The sequence below is a fragment of the Rhea pennata genome, chromosome 6, assembly GCF_028389875.1.
Source record: "Rhea pennata isolate bPtePen1 chromosome 6, bPtePen1.pri, whole genome shotgun sequence".
NCBI lineage: Eukaryota > Metazoa > Chordata > Aves > Rheiformes > Rheidae > Rhea > Rhea pennata.
In genome coordinates this window covers 15,241,033-15,265,802 of record NC_084668.1, presented here as the reverse complement: position 1 = coordinate 15,265,802, position 24,770 = coordinate 15,241,033, and the positions used below count along the sequence as shown (strand labels likewise).

The window sequence follows — 24,770 nt, the reverse complement described above, 5'->3', positions numbered from 1 at the left end:
CTGTTAGGAGAGTATGTCATACAAATATGGGCAGGGTGTGATAAATCTCACTCTTCAGGGTCTTACCAATTCCTTTCCTTACAATTGTATGTGAATAAAAGGAAGATTTTTCAACCTCACTCTGCAATCATGCAGCACAAGTATTGCTATATCTTTAGTATTGGTTCCCAAACAGGAAAGGACAGAAGTCTTCGGAAAGACAGGAGATAAGATTAATTAAAAGTGGTATGTGGGTGTGTTTTTTTTTTTAAAAAGGTTTCGTTAATGTCCTTCGCTGATTAAATGTTAACCTTTTAAGATGCCGCATTTGACCTGTCTCTATTTAGCTTTAGATATTCCAATTTCTACAAATAGGAAATACCACTCCATCTTTTATGCAAGGTCTTTTTGAGCAGTTCGTTTTTTCTTTCCTTCTTTCTTTCTTTCTTTTTTTATGAGAACTGGCAGCAGTGTTTTTTAAGTTGAAATTTTTTCTTGTGTATATGTTTTTTTTCCTTTGTCACAGTGGCAAAATCTTTAACCTCAGTGCATGATAATCCTCCATATGACATGAATGCATGTATGCTGTATATCTAACATTTCAGACAAATATAGAACACCTAAGTCCTAGCAGCTTCCTAAAGCCCTTGGAGCTACTATTTTCCACGCTTCAGCTAGAGTTATGCTAGAGTATGTTGGGTCTACATAGCCAGCCTTATGAGATGGTGAAAGAGGTGCACAGGAATGACATTTTGTCGTTGATACATGTCCTGCTGGAAAAATATTGGTGAGCCTAAAAGTTACAGTAAAAGGACAGGAAGGTGGGGGAAGAATTTGAATGAGAATGACTGCTTTATTTTTCCTTACCCCATATCAGCTTCTCCATTGGCATAAATTAATGTAACACCACTGAAGTCAATGGATTTATATCAATTCATATAATTTGAGAACCTGGCTGGTTCCTTATGATTGGTGTAAATAAAAGCCTGTAAAATAAGCCAGGTGTTTTGGTCTCATTCTTTCCCTCTTCCCTGTCCCAGCATCTTAAAAGCTATATATTCAGCTGCTCTATCTCTATTTTACACAGTTCAGCTCTAATGTAAAAGTGATGAATTAAATGCTTGGGGAGGGGTTGGGGAAGGGAGTAGGGACTTGAAACATCCAGGAACTTACGGAAGAAACCAGGTGTGCATGTGGATCTTATTTTGTGTAGGGTAGGATAACAGGTCTCTTGAGCTGCAGAAGTAACCTGTGACAGGTTTTTGTGCAGAGAATGAGGCACTGTAACTGTTGTCAGTGTTTCCTGTGCAGGGCGGTCTTTCTCCAAATGAAAAAAAAAGTTAGCAAAAAAATGAATGGTTTTAAAAAAAAGAAAGAAAGAAGGAACAGGAAAAAAAAGAAGGAAAGCAAGGAAGGAATGGTAGGGCAGAAAGAGTAAGAAGAAATTGCATTGTCCATCAAATGAAATATTCCCGTTTGCATTCGCTCACTGTGTTCTGCAAGTCAATGTCAGCTTTAAAGGAGCTCTCGAGGTTTTCTGGGTATTCCTTCTCTTTTGTCTGGCTACTTCGATGTGCCTGTTTGTGCTGATAGAGGAATCTGCTCATGACGGCAATGATGCAAAAGATTATAAATATCACAACCGCTATTACACCTGAAGAAAAAGAGCAAAAAAGGAAAGATAGAAAAGGTAAAAAAAAATTAGAAAAAAAACCCCCACAATTACCTCAGAAATACATTAGCAGTGGACAACACTTAGTGGATACGATAAATCAATTCATCTTAGTCTGTACATGGTTATCTGTCTCCATCATACCCTCTCTGATAGTGTCTGTTTCTATTCTGTTACTTTAGGCGAGACTTAAAAAAGCAGTGAGCATTGATGTAATTGACCTTCTAATTCAAGCCAAATTTTGCTTTCACTGGAAGTAAGGTTGAATCAGTGTGATTAGTTTTTAAAAACTACATCTCTATGCTCCAGCAACTTCCTGTTCATTGCATTTTCTTCCTTATCTCTGGAAACCTTGAATGAGCTTTGTATAGTTTGGTTTATAGCTTCTAGATATTATCAAAAGCAGCTCCCTACAGGGCATCCTGTAAAATAAACAGTGATAAATTGCCTTCTAGGTTGTTGAAGAGAAATGAAACCCACATATAAAGCTTAAAACTTTCTCTGGTGTGTAAGTGGTTCCATGTGACCTAGTGAAATCCACTGCACCAGCTTGCAAATAGAGAACTCAAGAAATAAGAACGTATGGATGCTACACTGAAGCTCTTGTCAGCGTGGTGTGCAAAACAACTGCAAGTTCGCTAGGTCTCAGATAGACAGACTTCATTTATATTTTTAGAAAACTTTTAGGTTCTTCAATATCCATAATGTCTTTTTTGGATGGTACCCAGCACCACATGCTGCCAGTATTGGCTTAGTCTGTAATGCAGGTGCCTATCTATCTAGGTGGCTTTATAAGGATATGATGCTAATAAATCCCGAAAACAATAGACCTGCATTAGATTTCCTCCCCCTCCCCCCCCCAAAAAAAAAAAAAAAAAGGTTAAAAAGGATTTTATGGGGCCCAGATATAAACTATCCTAGTGGCTGTCTTGATAGAATTATGCTTAAATTGTAATCTTTACAGTTACCTCCGATCACAGCTGAATCGCTTCTGACTGCATTGGTGAGAGGCTCCCTTTCATCTGTCTTCCCAAAAGGATCTGCAGTTGGTTAAACAAAACACGACTTATTTTCTTTGATCAACTGTATTGTGGCTTAGGCAAAAGTGTTGTCTTACCCTCATGATTTCTAATCTATTTTCAAAAGATGTGATTGGGAGGAATGGAGAATTGGACCAGAAAGCCCTCTGAAAAATAAAGTGTGTTTGTAGCTCAGTATTCTACATCTTCAGGAGTAAAATATGTTAAGAATAGATTTAAAAAGAAATGAAAAAGCTCACACTACTCTAACATCTGGAAGTGTCTTCTCAGTATATTTGTAGAGGAATCATAGACAGACATTTGAACCAAATAGCCTTTTGGGAGCTTTTATCAGTCCTGACATTTTTTTTTTGATACCTAAGAAACAATATCAGAAAGAAGCAAAAGGAGAGGAAGGCCAGACAGACACAGACATGACTTAAATTTGTAGATACAGATATGTAAGTCCATCCCATAAAAAGAAGCAGTCTCTGCATGGGACTACTTCTTAGAAGAGATGTTTTTCTTTCCACCACAGAACTGGTGGTCAAATTGGGTTCAAAACAGAGAAGGGTCATCAATTAATTCCTATTTTAAAAGCTACTCTGTGTTGGCTGATTCTATTACCCTTTCTATAAATGAATACTGCCAAAACTCTGGGTGAAGTAGAATACATGCTGGGAGTTTCAAGCTCAGATCCAAACCTGGTAAGTCAAGTCCTTGATGAAATCATTGGAGTTATGGTAGTGTATCTTCTTTGGTCCAGTATGTTTCAGAAACCAGTATGTTTTCTCTTGCTAGCTAAATCTAGTTTTTCTGCACCTTTATAGTATTTTTTTTTTCTCTCAGCTCATCTTCTCCTTTGATAGGATTCCTAACTGTGTTTCTCCTATTTACGAGCATCCAGGCTATCCAGGCCAGTGGATGCATTTGGGAAATAAGAAATCACTGCCTCAGTTACATAGTGTATTGTTTTACCAAACTGATCTTCCTAAGTGCAAGAGGTGGAAGTCTGACAGAACTCTAAAACGTTTCAAGGTTTATTGTAATTGAACATACTTTCCTTAGTAGCTGACGCAGCCACATTTTGATACCTCATTGTCAAGAAGGGTAATGTAGAAGGCTACTCAAACTAGCAAAATTTTGGCATTTGTGTATCAAGAGGTATGAGATTTTATCTGTAAGGATAGTATCTTTGTGGTGTTTAGGTTCATAAGGCGGCACTTTTCCCATATTCTCTACGTCTCGAAAAGAGCTGCTCCACCGATGCTAACTCCAAAATACAGAAGAAATCAGTCTCAAGAATCTCTTATTTTAAAAGATGAACCTCTACAGCTAGTTCTAAGGGTGGAAGGATTTCCCATCAAACACATCCATATGAAAGAATTAAGAGTTCACCGTATCTGTGGTTCATTGACTGAACTACTTCCACAAAAGGGACTTCTGAGCCAACAGAACATCTCCAGTACACTATCAACATGACTGGCAATTGCCAATGTCAGATTCAGATACTCCTCTCAGTTTTGCAAACTTGCTGGGAATGGTCCCATCATCTAGGTCATTAATGAAGATGCTAAATAATATCAGTATTACTGATCACAATAGTGATCAGAGCCCAGCAGTTCAGTCAGTTTTCAGTCTGCCTCACTGTCCATTTATCTAGCCTGTATTTCATCATTTTGTCAATGTGGATGTTATGGGAGACCATGTTAAAAGCCTTGCTAAAGTCAAGAAAAAAATATCCACTGCTTTCCCTTCATCCACTGAGATAGTCATTTCATTGTAGAAGGCTATCATGTTGTTCAGGCATGATTTTATAAAGTCACGCTGATTATTCTCAATCACTTTCTTGCCCTTTATATGTTTGGAAACAGTTTCCAGGATTATTTGCTCCATCACCTTCTTAGAGATCGATGTGAGGCTGATGGGGCTGTAGCTCCCTACATCTTCTTTCTTGTCCTCCTCAAGGATAAGAGCGACATTTGTTTTCTTCCAGTCCTCAGAAACCTCTTTCAAGTGCCGTGACCTTTCAGAGATGGCTGGGGCATTGCAACAAAGTCAGCCAGCTCCCTCAGCACTTTTAAGTGCATTCCCTCAAGTCCCATGGACTTGTCTATGTCCAGTTTATTTAAATTTTTCCTAACCTGGTTCTCTTCCACCTAGGGTAAGTATTCCCTGCTCCAGACCTCCCCTCTTGTCTCATGGGCCTGGAACTTCTGAAGGCCAGTCTTACCACTGAAAACTTGGGCAAAGAAGTCACTGAGTACCTCAGTCCTTTATTTGTCCTTTGTCACCATGTCCCCTACCCCACTGAGCAGTGGACTCATATTTACCTTAGTCTTTCTTTTGTTGCTGATATACCTCTAGAAGCCCTTCTTCCTTTCGGTGAGAAGCCTTTCATGTCTCTCAACAGATTCAACTACAGGTGGTTTTGGCTTTCCTAACCCCATCCCTGCATGTTCAAACAGCATATCTGTCTGGGACCCATCCTGATGGGTCGCCTGACCCTGCTACTACTCTTTGTATGCTTTTTATGTTTGAGGTTTGCCAGCAGATCCTTGTTCACCCATGCAGGTCTCCTGTTGCCTTTACTTGATTTCCTGCTCATTAGGATGGACTATTCTCAAACTTGGAGATGATCACTGAAAATCATCCATCTCTCCTGGATCCCCCTTCTCTCCAGAGCTGTCTCCCATGGGATTCTTTCAAGCAGCACTCAACAAACTGAAGTCTGTTCTCCAGAAGTCAAAGTTTGTGATCCTGCTTTTTGCCTAGCTCCCTCCTCAGAATGCTGAACTCCATCTCATAGTTGCCTGACAAGTTCTTCCTTGTTTGTAGATATCAGGTCTAAGACAATTAGCACAAAAGAATACCTCAGTGAAATAGGGACTTGCACTGCTTAAATGCCTTTCAGAAGCTAAACATTTTCCTGTAGTTTCTGACTTATGAAAGTCTTTGACATTCTTAATTTAAATGCATAAAGACTTGATCTTCCACTCAGGTCAACACAGACAGCTCAAGATTTAGTTCTCAAAATTCCACCATTTGCATATCTGAATATGCTGTGGCATTTCCAATGTTTTAATATACTAAAAAATGGTGTAGTAAAAATCCAAAATCTTTATGCCATCAGTGTGCTACACCTCTACATGTTCATCTCAGCAAAGAATAAAGTGATTTACAGATCTTTGGGAAATATCAGAATCACAGTAAGACACCTTTCATTTTGTATTTCCTAATCAGAAAGAGTGTTTATGGATAACTGAGCTGTGAGTGAATAGACTTTGTTCGATATCAGTTTACTAGGGAACTTTCTTGAAGACAATAAATATTCCTGTCTGAAGGAAAAAGCTTCAATTATTTGAAGTTATAAATACAGGAAGCTTTTTTCAGACATTTAAAGTGAGATTTACTCAAGGGCTTTTTTGTTGTATCTGTACACTACAAAATTGACATAGACGTGTACAGTCAACTTTGAAGCTCTCTTTTTCTTCTAAGACACTCGATAATGAAACTGGGAACGGATGAACTGAAATACGAGCAGTAAATTTGAAAGTTAATCTTTAACTGTCTTATTTTTATTTCTTAAAATGTGTTCTCCCCATATATAAATGTAATTCTCAAGTACAGTATAATTTGATATAAATTGGATTTTTTTTTTAACAAGAATCTACCACTCAGTGCTCTTAGTACATAAAGTCTTCAGAACTAACTTGTTCTGAAGATCTTATTCAGGCTTAAATCAAATCCAGTGTGAATAGTCAGGCCGTAGTGTCAGTTAATTTATCATATTGAGAGAAAATCATATCTTAAAGCACAGAGAGGCAAAGATAGGGAGGAGCTTTTATAATAATAGTGTGTTTCTGATGTGACAGTGCTTAACCTTGACACTTGAATGCAATTGATTATAAGCTTTAAATACGCAGGTCTGAAGGTGCTAGACTCTGCACTGTGTTGCAGAATGCTACAGATGTGAGGCTCAGGTTTTACTTCTTTCCAAACTCTTTAGAAAAATTAGATCATCAATGTGACAGATCAAGAGGTGAGGAGTTCACATTCTCACCCATTCGCTATTTACAAGCCACATTTCTCCAGTCCATCGGAGCAGATAACTTAGACAACTCAGGGTAGAGAAAAGTGTGGGGGTGGGGAGGGGAGAAGTACTCCACAGAGTAATCAGCAGCCTTTTTCTCTATGCAGAACGCTAATAGCATAATTTGTTTTCTGTTGAATATCATAGGCAGAAGCTGCAGGAAATTGGGATTTGATGCAAGTACAAATGTCAAAGGAATCATATTAAGATACAACACAGAGTTTTAATAGTTATCAGAGAAGAGAAAGCGGCTTCATAATTTAAGGGCCAAAAAATAATTCATAATTCGCATCTATTTCTTGTCAGGAATTCTGCCATATCCACTCGTGACTAAAGCAGCAATTTGATTGTCCCCATTTCTGGTGACAACACTCCCAGCTGCTCTAAGTTTCCTTCTCTACATACAAATACACATATGCAAAATACTTAATATTCCCAGAGGGCAGTTTCAGGATTGCAAAAAATAAACATACTTGTTGGGATCATCTTACTAGAACCACTCAAGTAATGCTCCTTCCCTCTAGCCTGAGAGAATAAAAGGACGAGCATTCGGTGGAAGTCATGTACATGAGCCCAGGGGTTTTTACACAGGGTTCTTGTTCCTTGTGGTGAGGAATGGGGAAAATTCAACTTCTTGTCATATGATTCCTGTTGCTGATCACCATGGGATAAGAAACCATGGTAACACATTTTCCTCCAAGCAGCGGCACTGGAGCCATCCAGAGTGGATGGGAATGGCAAATCATGTGCATACCCATACTTCAGTTTCCACTACAGCTTCAGGACTTCTTTCCTATAATCACCACACTATTGTAGGTGTGGTTTTGGCAATGCAGAAACTTGGTCTTAGTACTTGCTTTAGTACAGTGACTTTTAAAGGGCTCTTGGATAGTTTGAAAGCCTATCCTTAACACTCTTTATACTGACAGAAAAGGCTTCCCAGTTCTATTTCTGTATTACTACAATTTTGTCACAGCAAAAAAGAAGGAAACCTAATTCCACAATGTTCTTTAAATTCCTTTCCCCTCTTGGCAGAACGTACCTGATGAGGAATATATCGTGGTTACGGTGTTCACATCAGCTTCCACTATGGATGCACAGCTTGACTCAGTCAAGGAGCCTTTGATAGTCACGGGCGCAATGCTGGGATGGCGTAAGGCAGCTTTCAGTGGAGCAATGTGATTGTACTGAACAGAGGACAGGCAGCCAGTGAAGCCATAGGCATTTGCCTTTGAGACTTCGGGGTCCAGTGACAAACTATCTGCAGCACAACAGGAAAACAGTCTGAGAATTGTCTGTGTCAGGAAGGCACATAAAGAAAAAGTTCCTTTTTGCCTTGCCTACTCATTTACTTCTCTTCCTCCAAACCACGGGAGTTCTTTCTCAATCCTACAAGTTCTCATTGGCCTGACCCATAAGGCTCTTATCCGCAGTCTATCCCCTGCAATACTACTTTTGTTGAATCAAGCTGACTTAGATATATAAAAGTCTGCATTGTGCTTCTTTCCTTACCTATTTTCTCTACTACCTAGAAAGTATCTAACACATCATAGGTACTATTAAACAGGATAAAAAAAAATAATAAACAGTAAAAATAGTAACACTGGCTATCACAGGATCCTGGGGATGACGATGATTAATTTTGTTGCATCTGTTAACAACATTCCTTAGGAATCCTCCTAATTATGAGCCAGGCTGTCAGTGCACTAGCCCTATTAGGTGAAAAAAATAAAATGCAAAATTGTAGCTTATTTTTTTCTAAATCAAAACCAAACCCAGTGTCTCCATGCTCTTTTCCAGCTGCAGATGATACAGCACAATTAATTCATGTGTCTGTATTCATTTGAACTTCAGAAAGAGAAAGCCAATTCAAAGGCATGTGCTTTTTATTTAGCTCTGAATGTTTTAAGATCAAAGGTTGTTTGGGAAAGTCAGTGAAGGACAGTGAAGTCATCTTCTCTTTTCTCTAAGCCCTCATATTATTTACTTTCCAGAAATTGAAATTCACACTGCTCAGAGGTCTGCGACATGATGAGCCTTATATCAAGGTCAGTCAAACAAGACAAAATCCACTCATGTGCACACATATGCTATCAATAGTTATCCAAAAATCATCAATAGTAATCCAAAAATCACCTGGCAATAATAAAAAAAAAAATCAGCATTGAAAATATTGGAAATACTTCTAATATCATTGGAAAAAGAGGATTCCTAGCTTTTCAAGTTTATGTTCATGGTTTCAAAGAATAAGATGGCAAACCTTAAAAGAAAGTGCGATTTTTCCACTACCATTCAAATACAATGATTTCACAAGCCCTCGGCCAAAAGAATTTAGGAAAAAAGTAAACGTTCCCTTGATGTCTTAATGCCTGATTTTCCTAAGTAACACTATTTTAACACCTCTATATACACGTCTTTCATGTAGAAAGAAAATATGTAGAAATCTCAAAATTAGCCCAAATCACATATTAACTTTGTGACTGTTACATGATGCAGTCAGAGGGATTTAGCCAAGAAAGGTTTAGTAATTATGTTTGAATAATGCCTTTATGGAAACCTAACATGGAATAGTTTGACTTTCCCAGCAATGCAAGGTGTAGCATGAGCTCTCACTCTCAAGGGTCTTGTATAGGAAAGAAGTTTAGTCTGCAGAGGCTGTCACTACCAGAACTGACCCAGGGACAACCTCTGGGCTGTGGGAAACCAAAAAGAGAGATGGGAAGGGAGACAGTGAAAAAACCACAATTTTAAGGAGGTTCACATTAGCTCTTCTCTAAGTGTGCTCAGACTGTGTGGCTGGAATGCATTCAAGCTTGTCATGACATTTTGGGATGGGGCTGTTAAAAAACGGACAAAGAATCATCTCTAAGTTTCTCAGGAAGGCTTACCTAAAATTAAAAAGACTAATTTACCATATTTGGCGTCTTTGTTGAATTTAGAAAACTCTTTGTAGATATTCCCAATTCTCAGTCTTTCCTGTTTTCTCAGTTCTGACACAAAAAGTAGATTTGTTGTATCTTTTAGACATCAGGCAATCTAAATTGCTCTGTTCTGCCCCAATGTGCAAAAGGTAAAACCTAAGAAATAATGAATTCTCTTTTCACGGTACAGCAGCTTGAGAAGTCTGATACAGTACTTCTGAAGGTTATTTTTTTTAAGGCAAATTAAGAGCCAATTCCAGTAGTCTTCTGTCAAAGTAAGCTCAGCACAAATGAGAATTAGAAGATTTGCTGTTGAACAGTTTGAAATTTGAAAGAAAAAAAAGAAAAAAAAATCAAATAACAAATGGAAAACAACTTCAGAGTCTGATGGTAAAAACTGTGTGGGCACAGCTACAGTTTTCTCAATTATATGCCTTTGGGTGCACATCTTAGAGCTTTCAGTGTGGAGCTTTCACCGAACTCAAGGGCAGTCCTGTGCAGCTTGGGTGCAAATGACTTGTGCTGCCCTCTCAATTCTTGAGTGGATAATGTAAATCTGTGGTTATGGCATGACTAGCTGTGTGAAAGGCTTATTAAAGGTTGTAGACCACTCTGCTACTCGAAGTCTTTAAATCATGATAAAATGTCTTTTCATTATGGGACATTGTGCTCAGTTAGAGTAATAATTCAGTGAAGTTCCAAGGCCTGTGTTGTACCAAAGTCATATGAGATGTTAGAACGGCCTTCCTCTGACCTTGTAGCTATGTGAATCTTTCCATGCACTTCACTGTCTTGGAAAATTAAACCCAATTGCTGCTGATGCTTTGGTCTGGTCTTCTGATATTTTAGCATCGCACTTCTATTCTCAGTCCTGGAGACTGAGTCACTTTGGATGATTTTTCTGTGTGGAGGTTGAGAAGGCAGACTTTTTCAGCTTTTGAGTAATTTAACTGCTCATTCTACACAATTTTAGTTTACTCATATTTTTAGGAAATAACTCTTCAGCTTTCTCTGCTGATTTATGCATACGTTGATCTGTCTTTTGGCCGAGCCCTCCAGTTACTCCCTGAAAACTGTCTGCAGTGTCACGGCTTGCTACATTTTGCATTGTTCTTGCTCTCTTGTTATCTGGTTTTCATCTATTTGCGGTGGCTTTCCTTGAAAATGAGGATTAGGCCTAATAGTTATATTTCTGAAACTTTTCTGACTGTATGAACATCATTTATCAGTTGATTCATTCCTGCTCTCCAAAACAGACAATCTGTTCTATGACTGTTTCTTTGTCTACTGCTGCCATTTACTACACATTTGGAACAAAATTTAAAATATATAAAGCAATTTTAAATGTTAATAGCTCAGTAAAGGGGAATAATTTTCATCGTAAATGGAATTCCACTGGATTTCTCCAGGACAGAGCATTACGCTTTTCAGCAATGTATAAGCAAATTAGAACATAGTAAAGGACAACATAAATATGAGAGATAACTGGAATCAAAGAGAAATTAAAATGTCCTGCATGTGCAGGGAAAGTGGCTCAGAAGGCCTTCTTTCTGAAGACAGTATTATGGAAAATGAGACCATTAACTTTATTCAATGTCTTTTGTTCTTTCTTTCTAAAAGTTAATTTCAAGCCACTGAGAAGTTTAAACCAGAGTTGCAAGTTTATTTGTGGGCTTCTAACATCCAAGCAGGCCCATCATTTCTTAATAGGATTACTGTTATTAACTTCAGTGAGAGCAAACATATCATTAGTTATTAATGCCTGTGCCCTAATTAATTACTTAACTTAAAGTGAATCATTGGTTCAGGTGGAAAAGATAATTTACTCTGTAAGCTAAAGCATCAATTGTCCTCTTTTAAAGCCTGACTAATAAAAAGATGCTTTTTGTGAGAGTTAAACTATATCTGTCACCTCATTTGGCCAAGATGGTGAACAGCATTGGCAAGATTACTTCTCAGCTGCTGTCGCTAAATTTGATTCAGTGACCTAGAAGTAAAAGATAATCTTGTAGTCTCCACACTGCATCTGTCTCAAAAAAATACAGTTGATTAGCAGGTACTTGGTAGTTACCTGGAAAAATATACTGCTGTGTCCTTCAACAACCTCAGTGAGCATTATTAATATCAATCATCAATTTATAAAGGGCAGAAAGCAGATCTTGGAGTAGACTGCAACCCACAAAAAAACATCTTTGGGAAAATCTCGGTTCCTGGTGTGAATCTGCCATGAAAAATGCAATGATTTTTTCCTAACCAAACTGTTAAGTGCCACTAGTCCTTTCTTCTCAGTTTGGCCTTTTCTAGAGGAAAAATGAACTTCAGGTCGAGACAAGGCTCCAAGCCTTCAGTGCACCTCTGAAACACTTATTAAAGTGCAAGAGATAGCAAGGGCAAAGTAAAGGCATTTTTTCCTTTAGGAAATTTTTTCCAAAGGAATGAGTAGAGTACTCCGGGTTTTGCTTTATGACAATGAAGTGTTTTGTGCCCTGTGAATGCTTGAGAATTTTTGTTCCATTACCCTCAGCTGAGATAATTTCAGACATGCTTTTTATATATTTTCTTCAAGATCGTTTGCCATTGAAAATAAAGCACTGCTCCGGATGGTGATGCGAAATGCATTAGATGTCAGAATTCTTGACATCTGAATCCTAATCTGTCACAGCACAGTCAGGCCTATGTGATTTTACATGGGCTCAAAACACTGTCTACGTTAAAAAGAAAATATTCAAGAAAATGGAGAGATGTACAAAAAATATTCTCCTTAAAACAATTCAGATAGTAAGAATTCAAACTAGAGATGCAATGTCTGGAGAGAAGCAGAAGACCCTGAACATTTATTTAGAAAATATTATATTCAAGAAAACAGAAATTCAAACATGTCATTATGATCATAAGGTAAGTGATATTGCTGGGGGAAAGTCTAACAGACTTGATCTCTTTTTTAAAAAGACTAGTATTATTGATGGTATTATTGGTTCGGACCCTGGATTGATAAAGTGCCTGATATTGCCCATTTTTCTCAGTTTATCTTTAACTGCTGCCATCTTGATTCCAGACTTTTCTCCTCTTCTATCCTCAGTAGCTATTTTGATTTTCCCAAATGCTTTATACTAGGCTACTAGGAAGAAAGATAATTTTAGATCTATAACATATCTATGAGATTTTTTTCCTGATAAGGTCCTTCAATGAAATCCAGCCTTTATCTCTTGCAGCCGTTGTTGTATACTAGCTTATGCACAACTCAGCAGAGAAAGTTGAAAAACTATTTCCTAAAAATAGAGTTGTACTCTACCATATTGGTAGGCATGTTGGGGCACAATAAGCACTTCTCAAAGTGTGTGCAAAAAATAGGCACTAAAAGCTGTTGCAAACATGCTCATGTCTTAGGCACTTCTGAGTTGATATTACTAGTTTAAATTGGAAATAAAGAACTCCAGCACCAAACTAGAGTTTGTTTCAGATCCTTTTTTTTTCATCCTTTCCTTCTTCAACACCAGACACTTTATGAGGTAGAAAAGAACTACTATTCAGATGCTTGTGAATCGTACGGTCAAAACCAAAACAAACAAATGATATTTTCTATTGAGATAGTAATTTTTCTAGGCAAGACCTAAACATATGCACATGTGTCCTGGGTAAATCTGATCTGAGTTCAGAGATTTGCAGAATAATTTAAGTTGAAAGACACCTCTGGAGGTCATGCAGTGTAATTCCTTGCTCAAAGTAGAGCCAACTTCACAATTAGGCCAGATTGCCAATGGAGATCGCATGGTTAAGCACAGCACTGTGATCTCTGCAAGAAAGTACTTAGAGCAAACGAACTGGAACTCTAGTTGAGATTTCACTATGGCTTTCCCATAAACTGTATGACCCCACTTGGAACCTGAATCCAATATTCACTGAAGTCCATGGAAAGACTCCCACTGATACTGATGAGCTTTGGATAGGTTTGTTTGTGCCTTCACGTTGTAGGGGTGAAAACAAAATGGCAACAAGCCTTGGGATAACAGTATTTCTCTACAACTATGGGATATGGTAAGGACAAATTCAATATATGTCTGTGGGCTACTTGAATGCTGCTTCTTTTTATTCCCTTGTCTTCAAAGCCACACTTATATTCAGATCGATCTTTCAAAGGCAGTTATATGGCCCCATTACCGAGGGATCTGAACTGTCATCACAGTCTTTAATGCTTTTCTCCTTCTAGCACCCCTCTGATGCAGGGATGTTCTATTATCCATGCTTTATTGATAGAGAACAGAGATACTAAAGCTCAGATTGGTTTCATTGGGAATAAAATGCCCACTTACCTTAAAATCTGCACATAAATGGCTTGCCCAAGGTCATTCAAGCAGGCTGTGGCAGAGTGAGTGGCCCTGTTTTGAATTCCAGGTGAGTTCCCTCTGGCTTAAAAGGAGGGCTTTTTCCAGGAATTCAAAGCTGGGTGTAGTGAAACCATTGGAAAATATAGCACATTTCAAAAGCAGAAAAAAAATGTAAGTGTGTAAGCAGCTTTTGGCTAAAGGAAGGGTAATGGAAAGAAATCACATGGTAATTTAAAAACCAGTCATTGCATAAAACTGCACTTTTCAAGAATTACAGCTGTGCTAACATGGTTATCATAAGAAAATCTGACAAGGAAGAGGTTTTAATCTTTTATGATCTCCTGCCAGAAGCTCTCTTAGAGATTTCTCAGCTAGTGGGAAATGAATGGTGGAGTGCAGAAAGAAGAAAAGGAGATGTATCTGGTTAAGCAGCCAGGATCGGACTGTTGGAGCAGGCAAATGAACAGTCCTGTGATAAGGAAAGAGGAAGACAGATTTTCAGAAGTGTAATACAGATATGAAAGACATGTAAGACAGACAGTTTTCTATATGATTCTTTTCCAATATGACAGTTACATGTCCTTAATGAATGCCTTTAGGCACCTAAATTCCACTGGAATCCAAAATAGATGCTACAAAAATTCTACATCTACTTCTAAGCATCACATTCCTCTCGAAGCCTATCCTTTTACTGAGGGGAAGAGGTTGATGAACAAGACAAAGAAGAAATTGAAGTATATTGGTTTAGGTCACCAGTATTCACCTGTTGGTGAACCATCATTAAAAGAAGCTATGGTTAACATTTTTATTTTAACCATGTGATAGTACATGATGAAAGGACATGTTTTAAAAATTAAAAATTCTGTATACCTAAAATGACAATATGAAGCTCTAATCTTGATACAATGAGGCAACATGATGACTTCATAGCAGTACTTTTTTTTTTCCAGTGGTGGGACAGAGTGCAACCTCAGTTTGCAGATGAAACAAAACTAGGAAGAGTGGTTGATACACCAGATGTTTGTGCCACCGTTCAGCAGGCTGAAGAAATGGGCTAACAGGAAACTCATGAAGTTCAATAAAGGGAAATGCAGAGTCTGGAGAAGAATAACGCCAAGCACCCGTACAGGCTCACGGCCGTCTAGCTGAAGAGCAGCTTGGCAGAAAAGGACCTCAGGGTTCTAGTGAACAGTAAGTTGACCATGAGCCAGCAATTGTAATTGTGGCAAAGAAGGACAACAGCGTCCTGAGCTGCATCAGGAAAAGGATTGACAGCAGAGCGAGTGAAGTGATCCTTCCCCTCTACTCAGCCCTTATGAGGCCACATCTGTAGTGCTGTTTCCACTTCCGGAATCCCCAGTACAAAAGAGACACAGACCTACTGGAGTGAGTCCAGCGAAGGTGCCACAAAGAAGGGACTGGACCATTTAACATACAGGGAGAGGCTGAGAGAGTGAGGACATTTCAGCCTGGGGAAGAGAAGGCCCAGGGGATCTTATAAACGTGTGTGAATATCTGATAGGGAGGAGTAAACAAGACAGAGCCAGACACTTCACGTACCAGGCATGCTGGCGTACTAGGAATAGAATAGGCTAGTGAATAGGCTAGAAGCAAGGGGCACAAAGCAAAATACAGGAAATTCCATTTAAACATAAGAAAGAGTTTTTTATTGTGAGAGTGGTCAAACACTAGAGCAGGTTTAATCAGAGAGATTTTGGAATCCCCATCCTTGGAGATATTCAAACACCATCTGAACATGGCCGTGAGCAACCTGCACTCATTGACTCTGCTTTGTGTCAGGGGTGTTGGACTAGCTTATCTCCAGAGGTGCCTTCTCACCTCAGCGATGCTGTCGTTCTGTGATGCCATAAGGCCTCTACTCAGGCACAGCTACAGCTGTGGGAGAAACATGGCAAATAAAGTCCTGACATGGAAGAAAAAAAATCAGGAAATTAATTTAATATAAGAAGAAGAAACTAAATTACTATTAGGATGGAATTAGAATGACTTGCTTGGCTGATCTGTGCGATTGCTGGCAGAACAATAAGATCTCTAACCATTCGAATGAGCAGGCTTATGGCTTTAGTGACGTTACAGAATATAAACCACAGTTGTTGCTGTTATTATTATTAATAAAAAATCCCAAGAAACGTGGGACAAGGAATAAGAAACAGAAGAAGGATGTGTTCATTGAAAGATGTCTACAGAAAAATCTGTGGTGTTCAGCGGTACTGAATATCACACCTCTGGAGATGAATCTGGACTTTCTAGGTTTGGAAAAATCTTGTGGTTGCAAAACTGAGCCCATTTATGTGACTAAATCTAGTTTCTCTCCAAGCTGTGCTATCTCAAATTGCTGGATACATTCTTAAAAGTAACTGTGCTATGTTCCATCTTGTTTTTTTGGAAAAGCTCTTGTTCATTGATTGCTCTTCTAGGTTTTCAGCACTATAACTAACCATCAGCAAAATGAGATAACAGTTTAGCTGTGACCTGGTCTGAAAGGTGTCAAGTCCTCAAACCTGTCCTCAAAGGCTTGGAAGACTGCTACATTCTAAACATTGGATATAATTAAGGGCAAAATCAGTTCCTGACCTTAATCTGCTTAGCAAAACATGATGCAGAATGCAGTGATTTCATTACATACAATTATAATTTACAAGGAAAGACTAGTGGATGTCTATTGTTTCTGTCTAGCTACTGGTTCTGCAGATTTTGGGTGCTATTCATAAAGCATATAAATTGCAACAATGAAACAGATGGCAGGCTTGATAGAGAGGTCCAATTCTAACAAAGGACTAAAATGTGCATAACCAAGGAAGCAATTAGATTCTTACTGGGAATGACTGAGAAACTTACACAAAGTAATATAACGTACTTGACAACAAAATAGGAGTGTTCTACTTCCTGAATTTCTGTGTAAAGTTTTCCTGGCTTTGTACTGGCTTTGTGCTGGCTCTGCAGCAGGAAATGACAAAGATGAAGAAGGTCCATGCGTACAACCTGCAGCATGGTGGCCTCAGTACTATATATAACGCAAACATTTCTTGCAGAATTCAAATGGATAAGGACAGAGAGTGTAAAAAGGCTAGAGAGGATGAAGGCTCACAACTCTCTTCTCCTTATCATTAGGAAACAGAGATGACCAACCACATGACAGCAGCAAGCTATGGTCAGCAAAATGACATCATTAGGCCAAGATACCACCCTGTGCAGTCACACAGTGTGTGTGAATCACCTTAGTAGAGTGAGTAATGGGAGAAGTTAGTATTGTTATTAGTGCAAATAAACAAAGTTGCCAAATTTTTACATTGATGAGCTATATAAATAGCAGTATCGGAATGTTCAGGCCAATCCTTACAGTTAAAACCAGCCAAACAAAACCCAATTTATTTAAAACCCCAGCACAGGTTACTGCAGTACTATAACAACTGAGGGATCAGGAATATTTTTAGTGGAACATACCTGTGACCTTGCCCAAGGTGAGTGATTTGATGGCCTTAAAATCAATCTCAGAAAAGTTGTGTTTGAGTTTGAGAACTTGATCAACCTGGAAGAAGTCATTACAACAGAATCAGTTCATTACAACAGCATATAGATACCTCCTAAAGCTTTCTCTATTCTGTGTACTTGTGGGAATGCTCTCAGCTGCAAAGAAGTTAATCCTGCCTCCAAGTGTGATTCAGTTCCTAAAGATAGCAAAGTGAACATGCTTTGATTTTTGCATGAGAAGTTTAAGGGTGCACCATAGTAGTCATATAATGGGCTTTAAAGAAACTTCCCCTGCAGAAAAGCTTAAAATGTTTGACACCAAAATCCCCATATTTCATAAAATCTACATCTATTCACATCAGAACACAATCAAAGGAGGCCTCTCTAGAAATGTGTGGTGGAGAATTAGTTTTGCACAGAAGAAAACCACAATGCGGCATGGCAATAGAAGACTGGTACGTGAGGTAAACCCTGACTGTTAGCATAATCCTCCTTCCTAAATAATCAGGCCTAGGTAGTCACTGTGTTAACTGTGTATCATTTTACCACCCAGAAATGGAAACTGTAGAGGAAAGAAACCCTGTGTTTCCTTCTATTCCTTCACTCACACATGGCTTCTCTTTAGATGCTGCCATTCAGATCTAGCAAATTTTGTAATTTGAATCACTGTAATTAACCTAGGAAGGAAAGCAGAAGGAGAGTAAGAAGGTACTCTTCTCTCTGCCTTGGAAAAACAGGTGAGGCAGAGAAACAGGGCGGAGGAGGGCTTCTCATCTCCAGCCACAGCTGGTTCTGTGCACCGAAGGCCAGACTTGCCCCGTCAAAGGGGTAGGGCATGGTCGATGGTCACACACATGACAGCCACACACTGCGTACCCTCAGTCTCTCCTCTGCTGTGAGGAGATGTAAACTATGAGACACATCCTTCCTTGGGACATATATCTCAAATGAAATGATACTTCCTAATTCACAGATTGCCAGAGACAAAATAATGGTCACTCTGCAGAAAACCCATCTGCTGGGCACTCTGATGCTGTGGCTGGGCAAACTGTGGTCTAGAAGAAGCTTTGGTCTAACCCACACGGCTGATCTGCTGTTCAATCAGCTTTAGTTTCATCAGATCAGTGTGAAACCTTTGCCTCCTACTGGTGAGCAGGCATTTAAAACCAGTGGGTCTGTTTGTGGCAAGAAGTATTATTCAACACTGAACATGTATAAGGGATGTATAAGCCCTGAAAATAAGCCACCACATATAGACGTGATACCTGAATAATGAGTTCTCTGCCTTCTCTGTTAATCTTCACGTGGTGCAGCTCTCGGTTGGCAAAGTTTCCGGAGTCAATGGTGAAAATGAGAAGTCCATCCTTACTTAGCTTGTATCGGACCTGTAAACTTCCTTAAAAGCAGAGCACAGTTCTACCTATAAAACCTGTGTCCATAATGAGATACTGCTCAATATGTTTAAACAACATGCAACTCTCATTTTGTTTCTATTATAAAGGAGCAGCTAGGTTAAAAATTCAAGAAGAAGTTTGAAGATAAAGGAAAGAATTCAAGCTATAAAGAAAAGTATAAAGAAAAAATACAGTGGAAGGGTTTTCCCTTCTTACCAGCTAACAAACTCCGCTGTGGAGAAATATAATGCCATTGAGTAACTAAGTATATCAAAGGGGAGTCTGTCTGTCCACAGGTCAGACATTTACCACTGCAGCAAGAGCTGATCTATATTAGACGGTGAAGAATCACTTCCACCAGAGGGCATGCAGGTCTTGCTCTGTTCTATTAAAGTAGTATTAGTTGATTTTATCATTTGTTTCCATCAAGACATAATGGGCAATACAGACGACAGTGAAAACTGAACGAATTACATTTTTTCATTTCAAACATTTAAAGGTCCAGATTTCCAGATCACTTCGACTCTGTTTTTTTAACCTATTTGCAAAGATCCATATAATTCCTATCAACAAAATGAATACCAAACATCTCTTTCAGTCTTTGTAGAAAAAAAAACATTGTGGCTTCCTAGAGCTTCTGATAAATAAAAGTACTATAATAAATCAAAATGCCTAAGACATTGAGGCATTCAATATTAACTTTGATCCCTCCACAAATGACAAAAGAAAATATAGAATCCATTTGAGTTTACTTTTCTGGGCATTAAGTACCAGAGAGAGAAATATTCCGTGAATTTGGGGGATCTTTTTAAACAGCAGTAACCGAACAACCTGGAATAGCAGTGGCACTACAGAGTTAAAAAGTTTCTCCAGGGCTATTTTGTTACAGTCTCTAAGGAGAAAATGAATGCTGACAGCACCATAACCTCTAAGCAGAGGGTCCTTCACTTATACCAGGTTCTGAAAATCATCGTAAAAAACTCCTATCTCCTTCCATTTCGGTGCTTTTGCTACAGCAAGTTCAAAATAGTCCAAGCATCACTAGATTTTGCAGGCAAATACTACCTGTGATGGGGCCCGACTGAATGACTGTCACTGATGGATATTTTCACATAATTTTAGTTCTAGGACTTGTTTCAACCTTTGCAGAGATAACACTTGTACATATGTCGCAGTGCAGTGCCACATCAGGGAACTCCCGGGTAAATCGGAGGGAGCCGCCGCACTTGCATGCTGCACTGCAACATTATCCAACATCTCTGACCCCCAGCTGCAGCCTTGCTTTTAAGTGAGGTGAATGAACAGGGCTACTGAGCTCCTGTGCTCTGCAATATTAACGCTGAAAGCCTGATTTCAGGTCTAGAGTTGGTGAGGGGGGGACACAGAGTAGTTCCACTTCTCTACATAGTGTAGACACACCCATTCCTTTCAGCCTCAATAAAGTCAGCTCTGCTGTTGTACAAGCTACTGTAAATTCACTTTACAATGGAGTTTAAAACTATGCATAAACCTGCTGCAGAGAGGGAATTCTGCCACCCTATGCAGCTCACAGTGATGTCAGCAGTCCTTCCAGATTGGACCAAAGTCCAAGCAAGGTCATCCATCCTCCTCTTTCCTTGCCAGGGTGTTTGCAGCTCAGGCTCTTAACAGCTGTGCTTTTTGCAACATTCAATATATCTCAGAAGAACACTGTCTCTCTCTAAGCTTTGCAGGATAAAGTCGACACTTCCAAAGATGAGAGGGAAAATGAGAATGAGCTACTAGGATGAAGGATTTTTAGCTGACTGAGAGGTCTACTGGATCAGGTGAGATTTTAAAGTGAAAAGAAAAAAAAAGAGTTAAAATGCATTTTTCTTTTCTTACACACAGTCATGGATGTTAGAGGGTAATTTGGGAATAGATCAAGGTCAGTAAAAACTTCTAAATTATTTAGTGTGATAATACAGGTCCTGATTCAGCTATCCTGAATCACAGTGCAGAGCTCCCTTCATTGCATGACCAAGATGAGGAGCTGAAGTGCATCAGCATTAACAACCCACTCAAAGGTCCAAATTGTCTAAAACACAATCTCATTTTCTGGTACTGAACAAAACACTCATCAACAAGGAACAGATGTCACTTTACTCACTTTAGGAAAAAAAAAAAAAAAAAAAAAGAATGGAAGTGAAGGTTGCCTGACCCTGCGCACAATAGCTTAGACAGCCACACAGAAGAAGTGGAGACTCACTGTGATAAATGATGGTTTGGTCCAAACTGAAAACAATGTCCCCGAAGTATTTTACAGGCTGTCTGGTGTATCAGTCGCACACGTCTGAAGCAGAACTTTTGAAAGGGGAATAGCACGAACAATGAAACACGGCCTAGATTTGGTCTCTGACCTCATACTACTCACTTAGCTCACATGCGAAAATATTTGTCTACTCTTTTGGGATGCTATGAGCACATCAATGTATAAAACACGAACGGTGCTACTATGTCCAGGTCATTAACCAGCACATCTATGTTCAAAGAGATCCAGCAAGAGATATAATCTATCCAGGTTCTCAGCAACTGCAAATGGGGGCATACCCACTGACTCTATCAGGGAAAATCAATTTAAACCAGAAAATTATCTGCTCTGTTTGTTTGGAGACAATGGAGGAGGTTCCTGACATCCATGAAGAACTGATCTACTTGCTATATTGATACAATTTTACTTTATATCATTAAAGGGATCAGGCAGTAGCATCTTAATTTTATCAAATTGCTTTTGAACTTCAATGACAAAAAAATTTTTTTTGGACAGCTCCTCTTAAAAACCACTGAATTCAAATTGGCATTTTGCCTGAGATCAAACTTGCATTAATACAAATCAGAAGTACCTGAGATCATCTCTCCAGATTTACTTTGGAATTTACACTAGTGTAGCATAGAACTGATTCTGGCTTGCATTCAGCACCAAACCTTTTCCTGTTGGCAGAGTACAGAATCATTTTTTTGTCTAACAGATTATACTGCCATTTTGCTACACAGAAACACTTGATGGGGAAAATAAATGGATTATTAATTAAAATTATTACTAAGAAGGTTTTTTTGGCCTCTGAATTTTGATTATCTAGTTCACTGACTTTCTCCATCACATCCTCCTAGCGTCACTAACTCCAAATAAAAATCTGTGCATAAACAGTTCTACTCCAATTTTTGCATCATTTCTGCCTCATAGCAGGGATTCACACTAATCATAAGCAGCATAATTTCTGGCAGTCTTGTTGCAGTCATGCAAGTCAACCTCTTTTCAGCTCCTCATGTCTGAGCATGCACACCTGGAGTGTCATGATGCTCAAGCAAGGCACTGCCTGTTGTGGTTTCTTCCTTCTCTAATTTATGCGCAATGGCTGGTGGCAATTTCTATTAAGTACATGAGAGAGGGAAGCAAGGAAAGAGGGAGGTATCATGTTCCTGGCCTTGGGCTGAGAAATTTTTCTGGAGATATTACCCAAGCTGTGTTAGGTAAGAGCAGATTCACACTTAATTATTGTAGTTGTCCCTCAGATCCTACAGGTCCATCAGACAGAGACATACTGTGCTAGCTCTAAAAACAGCCTGAGTGGAGGCACAGTTTTGCTGCAGTGTGACAGCATGCAGCACAACCTCTTCTTCCCTCCATTTCTGGAGGAGATGAGTCCTCATGGAGTTCAGTGCTGCCACGATGAGACTTCTACTACCACCAAAGCAGGTTTGTGACAAACACTGTAGTCTTTAATCTGTAACCTGCAGTAATATAACCCATGACTGTAGGACTGAATGGCATCTCTCTGCTGATATAAAACAACTACAGAGCCATTTTAACAGAAATCCTGGTCTCCCCTTGTGCAGAGGGAAGTTCTGGGAAATGCAGACAGAAGAGCAGTATTTATGCCATCCCATGCTGGTGCTTAGGTAAAGGACGATGTTTCTGAAACAAAACACCCACAGCATATACTTTTACCAGTAGTGGAGACCAGGGTTAGTACTTGCTAGCAGTACACTAACGATCAGTGTGAGCATAACCAGCCTCCAAGCAGCTACAGGAATAGCCTGGTGCTTTCAAACTGCTTCTACTTTCTTTTACTGAGGACAAGATAGATGTAGTAGCAGTTCTTGAGTCCAGTGATAAGGACATTATGTTGTGTAGAGATTTCAAGGTGCTTGCTCTGAATTAAAAATATTCCCAAACTACAGTGTGAAGAAGTATCTTGGTCATGATATCACACATTACATGTCCAGATCATTTTCTGATTGAATATTTCTACAAGAGAGTCCTTTTTCTCTTGCCTGTGTCAAGGGGAATGTCCGAAACACCTCGTGGCTCTGTGACCTATACCCACTGCCTTTACATCAGACTTGAACTGCAAAAGCTTGTTTTGAAAAACAAACAGAAATTTCTAAATTTTTGGCTGAAAAAGGAAACACAGGAAAACATTACTGTGAGTTTTCTGGCTCATAAAAAGACTTCCTTACTTGAAAGATCTCACTCAGTGCTGGGTATTTGATAGAAAGGCTAAAGCAGCTCTGCAGGAAGCAAAAAACGGATCTCAGGAATTTGGTCTATTAATCAGTCAACTGTAAGCAAGGTTCTTGTCACATGTATCACCAGGACTATAGGTCCTATGTCATTTTATCTTGAAGAACCAAATGGTAAGGAAAGGAACAACCTGCCCTTGGAGTCTGAGGCTTCTCTGCAGGACCTTTACTTACAGAAATTGGTTTTAAATGAGCCCATATTGAACCCAACATTTATAACAACTTCAGTAACACTTTTTAATGACTTAAAAATGACTTAAACTAGCTGGAACAGCTGGCAAGACATCTTGCGCCCCTCAGAGAAGCTCAGGGAGCTCACGTTCAGGGAGCACGTGAGGGTGGCACATGTAAAAAGTACAACTTTTACCACGGTTGCGTAACATCAGGAAAAATAATTCAAATCAGGGCAGCTGACAACTCTGATCTGGGAGAAATGAGTGAGTGCCTGTGTGAAACGATCAAACGTTTCTTTAGGCTAAGGACCTCAGATCACCTCTGCACACCCCCTTGTCCCAGAAGAAACACTGGAGTTAAGGACCAACTGATCCTGTCTCAAACAGGCAGGTGTCCTTGGCTGATTATAAGATGTTAACCACAGCACTCACCTGAACTATTGCTAAAAGAGCAAATAATTATGGAAGGCACCAATTAAACAAGCGGTGGGGAATATTAGTGAAATTATTGATATTGCTATTATGAAAAAAATCTAAAATATCTAGCTTATTTGCAAATTGCAACATGGAAATATTGTTTGCTCATTCCTGATTGTAGAGTAGCGGATGGCGGTTTTCAGTCATCTCTACCACAAATTACCTCCCTGGCACCTTGTGCAGCTTCACTGCAACAGTACTCCCTCTTTACAGCCTAGATATTTAAAAATGAACTACCCCTTTCCTAGTTAGGAACAGCTGGCTAAGAAACCTGCTCCTTAATTAGCAGTTTCTCCTCAGGGACATTTACTCAGTAAATTTACTGTTCAGTGGAAGTGCAGCTGGTGATTCAAAATAACAGGCCCTATCTCTTAAGCGTCCAGCAGCTTTTAACTAAGAAAGTACTTGCACATTTTTAGGAGGTGGCTCTTGCTATTTGTTTTGCTCAGAGAAAATGAAGAGGAAAAGCTTCTGAATATGTTTGCTGATATGATTGCTCAGCGACTGGGTTTGTTCAGATGACATTGTTTTATGTGATAAAGGAAAAACAGCAACTCTCAACTTTTTGTAATCTCTTAGGGCAATAAAGAAAACAAGTGCTAATTTGAATGCCTTCTACTTAAAGCCTGAGGCGCTCAGAATTTAGAGATCATATTCAGGCCTGCCTATAAAATAACACATTT

General features: G+C 39.1%; 1 protein-coding gene across 1 annotated transcript in view; it reads right to left on the bottom strand.

Annotated features, from left to right (window-relative positions):
* Positions 1-1,406: 1,406 nt before the first annotated feature.
* CNTNAP5 (contactin associated protein family member 5) overlaps positions 1,407-24,770 on the bottom strand; it is a 286,625-nt gene continuing 263,261 nt past the window's right edge. The window contains exons 20-24 of the mRNA XM_062578339.1: positions 18,767-18,897; positions 17,475-17,559; positions 7,806-8,024; positions 2,620-2,691; positions 1,407-1,633 (exon numbers count right to left, since the gene is read on the bottom strand). Coding sequence (XP_062434323.1) covers positions 1,437-1,633; positions 2,620-2,691; positions 7,806-8,024; positions 17,475-17,559; positions 18,767-18,897 — 704 coding nt within the window. The 3' untranslated portion in view covers positions 1,407-1,436. The remainder of the gene's footprint in view (positions 1,634-2,619; positions 2,692-7,805; positions 8,025-17,474; positions 17,560-18,766; positions 18,898-24,770) is intronic.